The following is a 14,879-nucleotide window of genomic DNA, read 5'->3' as shown; positions in this document are numbered from 1 at the left end:
AGCAGCAGCAGCAGCAGCAGCGCTGCATCTATTGCACAGGTCCATGATCTCCAACAGGCCCTCGTTCAGGGCTTTGACGAACACGGCAGAGCTGGTCTCTGATTTTGCCCAGAAACTGGACACACAGAACATGATGTGATCTGACTGTGGGTTGTAGCAGGCGCCGTAGCCGTTGGGCACGACGGGGCCGTAGCAGCAGAACATTTCCACAGTGGTTGGTACCTGGTGAGGGGACAACAGTCCGGGTTACACCCGTGGCCTTAAACGGAAGACTCTTTAAATGTCACAGAGTGAAATAGAAGCTGAAAAAACAACACACCGTCGTTGTCTTTCATTAGCCTAAAAGCAGGAGTTCTGTTTAGTTTGGCCAACAAATTCCACTTTTGTGCCAAGTGTCTCCTTCAGTGTCTGCTGATGTCCTTGAGGATAACAGCTTTGTTTGTTTTAGCTTTGGCTCTTTACTGCTTACAGCCTTGTGTACTATGTTAAAAAGAACCTTGAGTCTATTTTGATTTTTTGTTAATGACTAATCATTTTTGATGGTAGACGAACACTGAACCCATTTTTACGTGCACTCTTTGTTAGCCTCTGCCTTTCATTTTGTTAAGAGAAAATAAAAAGAATAATCCTACACCTGACTTGTAGAGAGGATGAAGAGGTTGCTGATCAGATATGTCGGGTCGCAGAAGATCTCCGGCTTTTCCATGTTGAGCTCCTTTGACATCCTCAGAAGTCCGAGGAGATGATTGTCTATGGCCATTCCTGTAATAGCCTGGAAGACATGTTGGTTTCTGCTCAGTGCTAATGAAGTCTTTTAGATCCTCAGCAGCAGCCTGACGGGCTCCACTGTCTGACCTTCTTTAAAACAGAACTTTTTTTTATGAACAGCAATTTTCACTTTCTTGCTGAAACGTTGGATGAAATTATTTATTAAATATGAAACAGCAGTTGGCAGAGGAAAACCGCTGGCCTGGTTTTTTCCTTAGAAACTGCCTCCAAACAGTTTTGTTTGAGCCGTGTACGACAGTAGATGTGTTTATGTGCTGTTAATTCACTTTTACTGTGCCTTTTAAACTCTGTGGTGTCAGTGTACACAGCCACAGTCCCAGAGATTCTGTAGTTTGTTATATTAATGAATTAGGAGTCATTTAAAAACTCAATACATTTTCCAATTATACTTCAAAACAAACTACAATTTAGTTATTAACTGTTAAAACTAAGTAAAATCCCATGGTTAAATTCTGGATTCGAATAAAATCTGCTGTTGCTCTCTGTGGCCACTAGTGAGTGTTACAAGCTGGTTTGCCATGCTCAGTGGTCACTGACATAAAGACAACATTCTGGAATGTTCTATAAAATCAACCTGTCATTTAGGGATGCATAACTTACAAAGAAGGTAAAATAATGATTCTACATCAATGGATGGAACTCTATGTTAAAAGCTAACAAAACAAATTATTAGTATTTTTACCAGCATATGATTATAATAATAGTTCAACCTATGGTTTTAAAGTACTTACAGCGATTGTGTAATCTGTCTGGGCATTGAGAGCGTCCCGCAGTCGTTTCATCTTCTCTGAATCCTGGTGGAGAAGTACAGAGTTATTTAGGAGAGAAGAAATGATCACAGCATGAAGGGGAACCTGTAAATACACTCTAATTGATCCAGTGAAGCCCACAGTGAGTGGGACAGTCGGTGGGTCGGTGCCAGCTGCACCTGCTTCTCCACAGAGGTGTGATGGAGGGTAATGTGGGAGTTGCTCAGTAATTGCGGTCAGAGTGAGAAAAATGACTCACGGCGAACACGACTCTCTCATCAGTCATGGACTTTACAAACGCCAGGGCTTCACGGGTGGCAGAGCGAATGTTGTCTACTCGACCTTGTTGGAAACGCCGTATGGACGCACTCTCGTAAGTGGAGACAAGTCTCCCCCTGCATCTGAGGACAGAGGAGTAGTGGACACATTCTTGGCGCTGCTCAAGGCATAATAATAGCTAAAGGGACATGACGGATTTTTTTTAGCACAGATTTTCTTACTTGTAAAATGCAAGCTGTAAGGCAACCTGGATGAATGCATCTGGACTCATCCTTTGCTTTTTGATGAATTCTTTTCCGTAGGCTTCAAACTTATAAACATCCATGTCAAGGTTGTTGACCAGTCTGAAAAAAAAAACATTAAAAAAATGTAACAAAAATGTACATTATTCAAACATTGATCTGATTTCTTGTTTCAGTCTCACCTCTGGAGTCGCTCTCCTGACGCTGCTAAGAACCCCTGGATCTGTGGGTTACATTTCCACGGCAGTCTTCTGGGAGCGGGGAGTTCTCTGACGCTAGAGGCCGTCGCCATCTTGGAGGGGCTCTCCGTTCTGTTTGGACAACCGATGATTACAGTATATGTCCGTTCAATAGAACTGAAGTAACTCGTCACACGTGCATCGACTCGACTTACATGTACTTCATCAGGTATTCAGAACACTGCACCAGTACTATTCCTTCAAATGGTGAATGCTCACACACTACGCCACAGACCCCGTCCATCCCTACCACAAACTGAGATATAAGATATGATTTGTAAACGCTGAATACCTCGTACAGTATTTATAGAGAAGTGGAACGTTTTGAACACCGACCTGCATTGACTTGTCGTACCATCTATTTGCCCCGTTTTTGTCACGGCCGCCACCGTGCAGCATCAGCAGAGCTCGGTTGGTGTCACTGGGAACCAGGCCGCTGGGTTCGTCTAGGCACACCACACACAGGCAGCTCTCTATCAGGGCCAGTGAGTCTCTGTTGCTTGGTTCTGAGTGGAAAATAAAAAAAAACAACAATAGTAACTACAAATACTGTTTCCAGCACAGAGCGTTTGTCCCAGCTCAGACCTTTTGTGAGTACGTCTCTGGCCTGGGCCCATTCTGTTCTGCCGTCTGAGGTCAGGATTCCAAAGGGAGGAAGTCTCTCCTCAGCTTTTCCTGACATTTTCACAATCTTCTCCAGCTGGCATAAGATCTCTGCTTCATTCAGCTGTTTGCCATTGACGACCACGTCCAACACGAAAAACTATTAACAGAGGGAGATTTTAGGAATCATCAGATACAAAATGAAACTAGAAACCAGGCCTCTGCCACCTGGTCATTTAGTGATTCTTCTTAAGGAAGATCCCAGAGACCTGTTAGATTGAATTAGCAGTAATTAGGTTTACTGCCTGTGTCTCCAGAGGGATGAACCCTCATGTGCCATTGATTGATGGTTCCCAGGTTGACAGTATTAGGTAAAGCACGGTGACTGCCACTTCTACTGTGGGAAGTCATTTATGTATCGATGCAACGCCAGTTGTTTTACAGTCAAGTGTCACCAAGAAGCTACTTGACCTCTGGTGACAGTGGTCAGAGCTGCTGAATCATCACTGCTTCAGACAGGTGACCATGTGTTAGGTCATCTATTAGTTCAGACTGTCCATTAACATTCTGTGTTCAAAGTAATATGTCTTTGTGTAGAAAAATATTCTTAATGGTATTCTGGCATCGTTGAAGGGCAGCTCATCGAGACAGTCTATAAAATACTTATTAAACGTATTACTTATTAAATAGTAATAAATATACAAAATACAGTCATAAAAGCTCTCATGAGGGATATTTTAATTTGACTGAAGATTCCACTCTTTATGAGGTTTTACCCATAGAGGTTGATTATTGTGTAGAACAGTGTTTCCCAACCTTTTCTGAGCCACGGCACATACATATCATCAGGAAAAAAAACCAAGTTTAAATGACCTCAAAATAGCCCAAGTGAAATTAGATAATTTTCCACGGCACACTAGTGTGCCACGGCACAGTGGTTGGGAATCACTTGTGTAGAAAATATATGGTATTATGAGTAATGTGGATGTATATTTAGGATCAGGGTAAATGTATCTGTCAGTGCTTTTCTTTATTTTCTAGACTCTTGTTAAAAAGTGACAGAGTGTGAATCATATCTGCACAGGCCAGGAGTCTGACCTGATTCTTGCAGGCCACCATGATGTGCTCTGGTGCTGAAGATGCAGCCTTGGTCTGGACCTTCAGCGTGTCTGTCTTCAGACCAGGGTAGCGGTAGGAGTTGAAGAGGCGGTAGTACTGTTCCATGCACAGAGGAGTTCCAGCCAACTGGCCACGGGCGACGTCCACAGGTAGAGCTCTTCTGACAAACACAGTTTACACAGTAACGTGATTCAAACCACATAACTCTTCATCTGTCATCGTCTCGCTGCTCTGACACCACTTACTGCTCAATGACTCTCTTATAGTCCAACAGTCCCCTGATGAGACGGGCGGCAAATCTAAACATAAAGACAGTGCATCAAAGATTCACAGTAGATTAGCCAGGTTGTACTAACTATAATCAGATTCCCAGAGGAATCACAGTAATCACATCATAGAAAATGACCGGCTAACAGTGAGCAAGCTGCGTGTAGACCAAAAAGCCATTTTCTGTGAGTGAGTGGGCGCTGTGGGAAAATAGGGAAGCGGAGCACCCTGTCAGACCTCATATTGTACATCATTTATCTTGTTGGTATTACGTCCAAAGCCAGATCAATACGGCGGAGGCGGCTGCAGAGCACCACACCCCAGAACGGGGCCTGAGCGGCGGTCTCTGTGGAGAGCTTGGCCCTGTCACTCCTGGTCTAATAAGTGACCGTGTCAGTAGATTACCAGCTGCTTGGACTGCTCTGGAAATATTCACTTAGTGCAACACAAGCTGACAGAAGCTAATGTTGAGTTATAGGGCAGCATGTGCCGGTGTAATGTCTGCTCGGCCCGCTCGTTTTTATAACAGGCACAGATCGGACCGGCAGATGCAGCCGGTGATTTTGTCCAAGTCTGTTTTTCACATCTTAATCTGAAACCAGATCTGTAGAGGAGAACAGATCCAGTTCTAACACTAACACTAAGATTGAACCACTTATCTGTCACCAAGTGTGTATTTTATTTACTTTATATAATGTGAAAGTTGAGTGCATACCTCAGGGCATCTTTATGATCTCGGAACATCTGTTTTGGGAAAACCATAGCTGGACTGGAGTTGACTGGTAGAGCCAACCGGTTGTTTAAATACATGTCCTCCAGCCAATATTCATAGACCTGAACAAGACAAGAAGTAAAACAATGGTACTGCATCAAACTGCTGTGCAATAGAGAATTTAGATTTAATAGACCTGAACTTTACCCAGTTCTCCATCTTGTCTCTTCTCTCTAAAAGCTTCTTCTGGAGAACCTCTCCGAGTCCTCCAGGAGCTCCAAACTTCTCCACAATGGCCTTTGTTTTCTTAAACTGCTCCTCCATCACCAGGTGCTGGACACATCCCAGGTACGTATCCAGGGTTTGTTTCAGAGGTGGCACGGGAACCTTTGGCAACACCTGATGTCAAAGACGGACCAAGAGCGGATAAATACATGATCACTTAAGGACCGGAGCTTCATGACATTATTTTAATTAAGAACGCAACTCCCTAATGGCGTTTCATCATGTTTTCTTTAATTATATACAGTAAATTATTTATTTTGTATGCCTCAGGGCTAGTTTGAGATTATTTTCCACCGCCCACTGGGAGTTGAAAATGCATTTTTGCAAGCATGAAACACGCAAACTGATTATATTCTGTTTGATGTTCCCCCACATGCTTATTGAATACTTCTGCTACCCGGGGATGTTAATATTGACCAGCAGATAGGAAATAAAAAGAATCTATAGATGTCTGCTGAAGAGAATGAGAGTTAAAAAAAAGTAATGTTTTTTTTAAAATCAAATAGTAGAAGAACTATATGAAATAAGATTATTTTTCATCGTCATATAATCACCAATCAGATCTGACTATAACAAAGGTCAAATGTTCAGAAGGTCAAACGTTCGAACATGTAATTAAGTTAAGTGACAGAGATCCAGGCTGTGCATTTTTCGCCCCTAGCGGCCAATAAATAAGGACCAGTCTGGAGCTGTCCGTGGTGCTGAAACGATGCGCCAATGCTTTCAGAGCGTCAGCGTGGAGAAAAAGAAAGAAAGAAAGAAAGAAAGAAAGAAAGAAAGAAAGAAAGAAAAGAGAGAGAGAGAAAGAAAGAAAAAAGGAAGAAAGAAAGATAAGGAAGGAAGGAAGAAAAGGATGTTCACATACTTGACTTTCTCTGTCTCTGGTCGTCTCTTTCTCCAGGATCGGCATCTTTGCGGTCGAGTCCACTCAGCAGAAAGTAACGTGGAAAGTGTGAGAGCTGCTGTCACTCCAGCCTTCCCTGTACGGCGCACATTAACGCATTTGAAGAGAAAAAGAGAGGAAATGACGAGAACCAAAGTAAGACCTGCTTCTTGACCTTGGATCTAGTTGCTCCCCCCCCCCCCCCCCCCCGCCGTTGTCAGGAATACAGTGTTAGTCTATACAGGTTGGTCAAGATAACTAAGTCTAATATGCGTCCTCACATTATTTACGTTTGTCTTCATGTAAAGTGTGAAATCTGGAACTTAACACACACGTCTGATACTGAAACCAAGCACAGGCCCTTAAATAGTCCTTCATAAAGACAGAATGAACTTTACTCTGTTTTACAATTACTTTACAATAACAAGAAGATATTTAACTTTAATTGACAAGAATTAATGTTTGCAGGATTTAAAAAGTAACGCACAAAAGGTAGTAGTCTTACCTTAAGGCTGATTAACTTTAGACCCATGAAGTGTGTGTGTTGGGGTCCACTGTGCCTCCCACGTCCTCAGCGTGAAATCCCATCCTTGAGTAAAAGCTGTTGTCCCCGCTGCACCGCTCCGCTGTCCCCACGCTTCGCCATAAGGCTGCATGTTCATGCGCAAAAAAAAAAAGGAGAAAAAAAGGTGTTTGCGTCTACCTACCCCCTGGAGCCAGGAAACTCCTCCCATCCACATCTATTTGAGGAACATGTTCATCTGAAAACTTGCCCCCCACCTCTCATTCGGTCACACCCCCACACCTTCTCCTCAACCCGTGATAAATTTAGAATAGTTCGACTAAAAGTAAATGAAGGGACGTGTCCGGTTTGGGTCTCGTCGTTGGAGTGGCTGCATGTGTGCAGACAAATCTCAACTCCCTAATCCCGTATCTCTCTCTAAATACTCACTTTTTAGTATGCAGTCGCCTCTGTGTCATATTAATACTCATTAAATATGTTGTTTTTATTCTTGACAGCTACACAAACCCATTCTCTGTTACGTCACGTATTTACAAAGTCCTCCATAATTAAAATCTTAATTCGCTGCGATATCGTTCCGATAATTTTATTTTTTTAAATGTGGTTAGATTGACGGTGATGTTGAAGATGAAGTGAGACTGAGAAAGAAAAGGCACAGGTGTCACAGGTCCAAACATATTTATTATTAAAACCACAGTTGGTAAATGAACAGCCTACATGTTTGTGCATCATAAGGAGACTGACTTTATTAGACACATCTTGACCAAAAAAAGAAAAGAAAAATCACGCACACACGCGTGAGCACAACCGCACACACTCGCTTTAACAGAGGTCCGTGTATTTTTTTCCCCTAAAACAATTTACATTGTGCCTTTATATCCACATATGTACAAAGTTAGCTTTTTTAATAACAGACAAAAATCTAAAATTAAATTAAATAAATAAAAAACGTATTTTTCTTTTGTATCGTAAGACAATAAATAAGGAGAAGAGGCCTTAGATGTGCAAGTAAAAAGAGTTTCCTCCGAGAATAAAAATATAGGCTACTTTTGTGTAACAGGGAAAATGTGCTCTTTAAAGTTGGTCCCATACAATGTCGTACGCATATTAATCTAGTTTATTTTTTATATATATTATTTTTTACAACACACAAATGCAAGGGTATCCGAGAGACCTTTCACAAAACTCCACGTCCATGACAAACGATACATAGACTCGTATGACACAATGTGATCACAGTGAAATAAAACGAACAAACAGTGACAGGCTGTTCGTATTGCACGTCGGAACTCAACGCAAAAGTTAAAAATCACTTGAACCAAACCGCGTCTCTCCGGCGCCAATGTGTCAGTGTAACCGGTCTAAGTGTACTCCGGGCCGGACGACTCCTCCGACAGAGAGCGCTGTGCTCCGAACGGCTCGAACCCGTTTTCATCTACTGTCAGGCAGTTTCCTGCAGAGTTGTAGCCCTTCTTTTTAGCTCTCCTCTCCTCCATCTTGATCGTATCGTACAGCCCCTGAGGAGCATCCTCTAACAGGTTATCTCTCTCGGAGTAGGAAGGTTTCATTTGGCACACGTTGCGCAGCAGCAGCAGTGCTGGTGCGTAAAGCACATTGACGAGACCCATGCCCAGGTTGAGCTGGACGAACCCCAGATTGTGCACTATCTGCCCGGCCACTATTGGACCCATGGCATAAGCTACAGAGTAGGAAATATCTGCTATGGCGTAAATGCTGCCGTACACAGAGGAATGGCGCATGTCGACTAAAAACGCGAGTGTGGGCAGCAGCGCAGTGTCCACGAGCGCGATGCCGAAACAAATGCCGCACAGAGGCGCGATGAGCTGCCCAAAAGTTTTACATGCGGGGACGGTGCAGGAGCTGGCCCCTATGATGACCATGCCCACTGCTCCGTAGAACCACTGTAAATGTGGATGCTTCGCTGCCAGTTTAACTGTAATGTACACACCGATGACATGAGGGAAGAAGGCCGGCAGCCAGGTCAGTCCCATCTCCCACTGAGAGGAGTGCATGGTGCTCTCCATCCAGTTGGCGATGGTGGGCTCCAGAAAGGCCAGGGGGATGTTGCACACTGTGAGCGCCCCGGCCACCACAGCGATGTAGGGGTCGATCATGAGTCTGTAAATGGGGGTGCCGACCGGCATGTTCTCTCTAGTCCTGCTGGAGAACGGCTTTAGCACGGTCAGGAACAGAAAGCCGTCCGCCAGGCAAACGCAGGCGAGCGCGATGAAGGGCACTCTCTTGCCGGCAAACTCGTACAGGATTCCCCCGAAGGGAGGCGCGACCAGACTCCCGAAAGAGATGAACGCCAGGGCGATGCCGAGCGCCCTGCTCCTCTCTGACTCCTCCGTGTACTTGTCAGCAATCATGGCCAGTCCGGACGTGTCCGCAAAAGCAGACCCCAGACCTTGTAAACTTCTGGCCACAAACAGCGTGGCGTAGTTCTCCGCGAATGCAAAGATGCAGGTGGACATGAACATGACCATGAGTCCGATGAGAAGTGGCAGGTCATAGCCGACCCTGTCTATGAAAGTTCCCGACAGCGGGTTGACTATCAGCTGCAGGATGGCTTTGGAAGCGAACAGTACTCCAATCTGGACATCCAAATTGTTCTTGTTGATTTTGCCCTGGCTTGTGCTGTTGGCTGAGATGTTGGGGTGCATCACTACGTGGACGTGCTCAGACTGCTCACTCTCCAGTTCTGCCAGATAGTCTGGAATAATTGGCACGATGACCATGTAGAGCATATTGTCCAGCAGAAGAGCCACACAGACGATCACTAAGACGATCCGTCTTTGCTGGTGAGGATCCTTGATCGCGGTTCCTAACTGCTTGGTTCTTTGGCTCATCTGAGAGAGTTTTACTGCGGCTGATTTAGCCAGCCCGGAGGATTTCCCTTCTTCATCCATATTGTGCTTTAAAAAGTTGTTTGCTTAAGAAAATAGTCTTTGTGCTTTCTTCCTGTCCGCTGCCGAGCTTTTAGCACCTCAGATGACTCACTGGTGTCTAACTCTACATTGATGTGCTGCTCTCCGTCCTCGCCTCGCCTGTGCGTAAAGGGAGAGGCGCAGAGGCACTTGGCTGCTTCATGGGTGCAGATGCATTTCCTCCGCTGCCTCAACTCTTCCTCGCCTCAGCCCCATCCGATTTTGTTGTATGATCTGCCGAGAAGTGACGTTGTAAAGTCGCAGACTTTCTGCATCGAAGTGGTTTGGGACTCTCCTCTACTACTTACATCGCACTTTTTTGTTTGCAGCGTTGCCTTAACCTAAAATACTCTCAGTTTCTTATTTCTACAGAAAATCCAATCTAATCTTCAATCACCTGTGGCGCTCGTGCGCTCTGCCCTGAGACCACGAGTGACTTTGTGGTCGTTGGCGCACATTAACCCGCAGGATCGGCGCTATTTTAGACGGGGGTTTTTTTTTCTCCCCCTTTCACCAAGAGCTGTGACGCACCGCCAGTTTGCCCCCAGGTGGATCACTTCGTCACTTGTTCTCTTTATGTTAATTATCAACAACGACTGCGATCACTTCAACCAATAAGAGCCAGCGGGAATATTACATCCATTTCTTAAAATCTTAAAGTCCTTTTTTGACCACGCCCCACAAGTTTGTAACTGACTTGTCTGCAAATGTATGTGAGTTTATTTCATCGTTTGTTTACATAGAAGTAGTGAATATAAATATATGTGTATTTTCTTTATTAGTGTTTGATACAGTACTATTAAAAATAGGACTCAGTCACTCAGTCAGGCATCACTGATAAAACATCCAACATTATCTTTTTACTAATCTTAAGTACATTGATAGGAACATAGTCTTTTCTGTTTGAGCTGAAGGTGATGTTTCAGCACCAAGAGGAGGTGGACAGCTCCCAAAATGATGTTGACAGGATTAACGAAACAAAATCCCTTCACTTGTTAACAGTCCTCAGAACCACAACACAGCCGTGTTGTGAGCGCAGTGCACTGAACCTTTAATATAAAACCCATCGGTATCCACAGAGGAAACTTCAGAACCATGTCAAAATGCATCCGCGCTTATAGCAAATGTAACAGGCGCCTTCTTGTGGTGGAAATCTAAAAGTACATAGAAGCACAGTTGTACTCGAACTGCGGCCGGCTCTTTTAACTAAAGGATAAATGATGTCCACATAGTATCAGTACACAGGGAAAATACATGAGGGCAGTTCAATTTATTAGAGGCAGTTTACAATTTTTTTTACAAAGTTCTGTTCGCCACATACTTACAGGTACGGGTTATTGTTTACTAACATGAATACTAGTCTTAAGGAAAATCGGTTGTAGTTTAGTAAAAAATCAACACTGTTGTGGTTGTTTAAGCTTGACCGGATGAAGAACAAAAAATTAAAAAAACAAACAAACAAAAAACCCCAAAGGTAATGAACCCTGAACAATCCAGTATATCCACTAGAGGGCACACGGTCACTTTCATTCTACATTCCAGCAGCTCTAACGTCACCGTGGGCGTCAACCATTGTCAAAGGTGACACCGTTAAGGTAAGAGGGCCAAGTTTATATATTAAAACGTTAAAATCCTTGCGTACTTCTAACACAAACAAATAATGACTTTTGACCTTGGATCAGCCCTCTGTGGGTGACTGTTGTGCAAAATAGTACATTTGTCGCGACAATGGAGGCAGAGGTTCTTTATGTTACACATTTCACGGAAGTTGCTAAATGTTTACTCAGGATTCACCAGACTGCGTGGAGAGTCTTTGCAGACACGTTACGTAAGCTCTGTATTTGTCGTGTGACCCACATCCTTTGACATGTCATCTAATCTCACTTTAACACCGTGTTATGCAACCCCTGGACTTATTTCAACCTTTGTTTTTGTCGTTGCAGAGACAAATGATTTCAGTGAAGTGGTTTTCCCTTGTAGTTTGCGCTTTGTTTTAAGCAGAAACACCGTTGGTGTGACGTGAAATAGGCTAAAATACACAATATCATTTTACAACCAGGACTTGTAGTTAAATCTGCTTTAATTTGTACAGTACGTTTTGGTCTGTTTTAGGTATGTTAATGCAGTTTAATAACTTATACACAATATATACACTTTAGGGTTAAGTAAATTAGAATCAGAATCTCTTTATTGTCATATGCACCAGGGAAGGTGATACGAAATTTAGTTTGTACAACCCGTTCCAAGAAAAAACATGAATAGACAATAAAAACAATACAAATAATTGACAAGGGGGGACAGGAACAGGAAGTCCAGGACGCAGCCCGTGGTCAGCGCACCCTTATATTAGATGAAATAACATATTAAGATTAATAACATATACAATAACATATACAAATTATAAGAAGAAGAGTAAGAAGTTTATCCGTTATGTTCACATAAAAAGGCAGATTTTACATTTAAATCTATCCAAAGCAATTTTTTTTTGGAACTATAAGTAGCTCTGGACCTTAAATACAAGAAAGAAAAGAGAGAAAATTAACTCAATCATTTGTTGTCATTAAATAAGGTTTATTAATGTGGGAGGATATGCATAAACATATAAATAAACTCCCTGAATGATGATGAAGTGGGGCCTTACATTTTAGATCCTTGGTTCCTAAAAGCAAAATTCTGCTTTATCTGTTTCACCTTCCGTCCTGTGAGCCTGATGGTATTAGTGCTGCTATATTTCACAGACCCAAACAGATCACAAATCCAAATTGTGCTGCTTCTAAGAAAACATTGCTAATCTGTTTGGTTTCCCAGCCTTGGCGGAGTTAATATTGTAACACAACTATTCCTGTGACTGCGTCATCGGATCCATCGCTGCCATCACTGTTGCTGACGCTGAGAGGATTTCACCTGCTGACGACTCTCTGACATGAACGTCAGTCACCTTTCAGGTTAGTGTAACACACTTGGCCTCACAAGAGTGTATTTCTGGAGTACATTAGCAGCTTAGAGATCACAGCGCAGGCGTACCATCTACTATGCCACACTGACACTGAGACCTGCCTTCATGCTGAGAAAAGGGCGTATTTTAAATTAAATGTACAAAAATAAGGTAATTTAAAAAGTGTATACCAATATTTATGCTAGGTAAATCCTGGCCTTCCAAGACAATCGTGATGGAAGGACAGGGAGTGTTTTCACCACACAGTAAAAAGTTCTCGCTTCTCAGTCTTATAACCTGCACCACAGACAGAGGACTAATCCTCCAGGCTACATCACTAGCAATATCAACAGCCAGGCAGGAGACAGACAATTGAATCAAATCAATTTAGGAAATACTGATTATAATACTATTAATACTATTTTATGTTGATTTTGGGTTTTTTTATAAGCCTTTTATAACAAATTCACACATGGTGGTAAATCTTGGAGGATACACATGTATTCTTGGATTGCTTTGTGGTCTTTCGCATTTTTCCAAGAAAGTCACATTATATATGTATACATGTATACATATATATATATATATTGCCTGTTTGCACCTTCAGAGAGGGTCAGAGAGAACTGTAAATTAATGTTATCTCTACGTATGGCATATTCCAGTAAAGTTGATTTGCCTTCAGATTTTAAGGTATAAAGTTGCAATTTGAAGGTGTTTTTTAATGTTGTTTTAATTTTTAATTTTTAATTTTTTTTTTTTTGGGCGGATCTAGAACAGATTTTACAGTATACAGTTGTTTTAATTTTTACTGTTTTGTATTTCATGTTTTATTCATGAACAACATAGTATAACATGTGTTTTTGCCCAATTTTTGAAAACTATAATGTGATTGGTTGGAAGTTAAACATATAAATGGCACTTGGATATTTTCTAACATTTTAACATTTTTGGAAAGAATGATTTATGAGAAAGTTGATTTTTTTTGTACATTTTTATTTAGTTTTATCATTTATCATACAGTTACAGTTACATAAATAATAGGCCAAAGTGAAAGCAGTAATACACAAACAGCCTTTAAACAGAGAAGAGTGTTAACTTTTCTATTTTTTATATTTTGTCTACCATTGTCTGACACGCTTTATAACTCTGTGCTTTAAAATTGAGCCAGTTCTTAGTAATGGCCTCTTTGGAAAATGCATTTTTTAAATTATTTAAATTTTGAAAACACATTTTAATACTGCACTCCTGTTACAGGGGAGCATCAGCCTCTATAAAAAAAACCTCTATAATAAAAAATATATATATATATACGGTTTTTTTCTTTTATTTCAGGTGAACATATTTGCATTGACATAACCAGAGCAAACCAACGTTTCATGACTGACTCTGTTCTTGTGTTCTGGCAGTGGGTGAGCCAATCAACACTGAAGCATGGCAGTGGTACTACAGTGAGGTCGGGGACAAGCGTTGTCCTGTGGTGGATACCTGGTGGCAAACAGGTAAATGGGAACACGCTGATGTTACTCTTCAAACAATTCTAAAGTCACGTTACATGTTTTTATCTCACACACTGTTTTGGCTATATTCTAATCTTTACATTCACTGTCACTCAGCTGACACCCGTGTCTCCTAGTCTGTAGTGACAATACTGTAGTTCCATGTAGTTAAATATCTTGGTGTCAAACGTTCACGTTGGTTTCATTAAGACTTATTATGACTAATGTTTCCACGCTGCCAAAAACCCCAGTCAATCAGGAACATCTCCCAGTGCAGTCTTCAGCTGGAAATCTCACCTGCACTCAGATCAAATAAAAACGATTATTTATTAAGGTTCTTCTTTACCCACAGAGAATGAAAAAGTTAGTGTTTTGTTTCCTAATGGTTTTAATATTTCCTCAATTTGCTGTGACACCAGATACCAGTTAAAAGGATCACAGGTATAGTTATTGATACAGTTATAGGAAATGAACGTGTCCATCTGCTGGAGAGAAGAACAAACTACAAACAGTTGAAAAAAGTAAACAATAGAAAATAACAGGGTTTGCATAAAGAAGTAGAAATGTTGTAGACAAAGCAGGAAAGATGTAGAAGGAACGCAGCAAAAAGTTACTCAGGCTGGTTCAGGTTACACTTAAGCTACAACAATAGTTTGACAGTGAAGTATACTTTGATATACAGTGTAAGTTTTTCAATATAGAAGAACTTAACTCAGTATTCAGTTTGTCAACAGCAGAAGACAATCAATCCACCATTTGATTTACTTTTCTCATAAAATTTGTAAATTCTGTCATCTATGAATAAAATAT

The 14,879-nt window shown here is 41.8% G+C and overlaps 2 protein-coding genes and 1 long non-coding RNA gene across 3 annotated transcripts in view; 1 reads left to right on the top strand and 2 right to left on the bottom strand.

Annotated features, from left to right (window-relative positions):
* chatb (choline O-acetyltransferase b) overlaps positions 1–7,188 on the bottom strand; it is a 7,903-nt gene extending 715 nt beyond the window's left edge. The window contains exons 1-15 of the mRNA XM_017034158.2: positions 6,673–7,188; positions 6,150–6,264; positions 5,207–5,398; positions 5,003–5,121; positions 4,266–4,319; positions 4,000–4,180; positions 2,884–3,061; positions 2,635–2,804; positions 2,454–2,554; positions 2,242–2,370; positions 2,039–2,161; positions 1,798–1,939; positions 1,521–1,583; positions 635–772; positions 12–222 (exon numbers count right to left, since the gene is read on the bottom strand). Coding sequence (XP_016889647.1) covers positions 12–222; positions 635–772; positions 1,521–1,583; positions 1,798–1,939; positions 2,039–2,161; positions 2,242–2,370; positions 2,454–2,554; positions 2,635–2,804; positions 2,884–3,061; positions 4,000–4,180; positions 4,266–4,319; positions 5,003–5,121; positions 5,207–5,398; positions 6,150–6,194 — 1,846 coding nt within the window. The 5' untranslated portion in view covers positions 6,195–6,264; positions 6,673–7,188. The remainder of the gene's footprint in view (positions 1–11; positions 223–634; positions 773–1,520; positions 1,584–1,797; positions 1,940–2,038; positions 2,162–2,241; positions 2,371–2,453; positions 2,555–2,634; positions 2,805–2,883; positions 3,062–3,999; positions 4,181–4,265; positions 4,320–5,002; positions 5,122–5,206; positions 5,399–6,149; positions 6,265–6,672) is intronic.
* A 22-nt stretch (positions 7,189–7,210) lies between these two features.
* Positions 7,211–10,278, bottom strand: slc18a3b (solute carrier family 18 member 3b). Its single transcript, XM_008314570.3, has one exon. It carries the CDS (start codon positions 9,618–9,620, stop codon positions 8,052–8,054), a length of 1,569 nt encoding a protein of 522 aa, XP_008312792.1. The 5' UTR covers positions 9,621–10,278; the 3' UTR covers positions 7,211–8,051.
* Positions 10,279–10,491: 213 nt separating this feature from the next.
* On the top strand, positions 10,492–14,064 carry LOC107988853 (uncharacterized). The gene is made up of 3 exons (XR_001760356.2): positions 10,492–11,233; positions 12,447–12,583; positions 13,980–14,064. It is a non-coding gene; the product is annotated as an uncharacterized LOC107988853 (long non-coding RNA).
* Positions 14,065–14,879: the final 815 nt, after the last annotated feature.

This window comes from Cynoglossus semilaevis, chromosome 8 (assembly GCF_000523025.1).
Source record: "Cynoglossus semilaevis isolate Cse_v1.0 chromosome 8, Cse_v1.0, whole genome shotgun sequence".
Classification (NCBI taxonomy): Eukaryota; Metazoa; Chordata; class Actinopteri; order Pleuronectiformes; family Cynoglossidae; genus Cynoglossus; species Cynoglossus semilaevis.
This window is presented reverse-complemented; position numbering and strand designations above follow the sequence as displayed.

Coding starts and splice junctions, on each gene's coding strand:
- slc18a3b (XM_008314570.3), bottom strand. CDS start 9,620: ATGGATGAAGAAGGGAAATCCTCCGGGCTGGCTAAATCAGCCGCAGTA.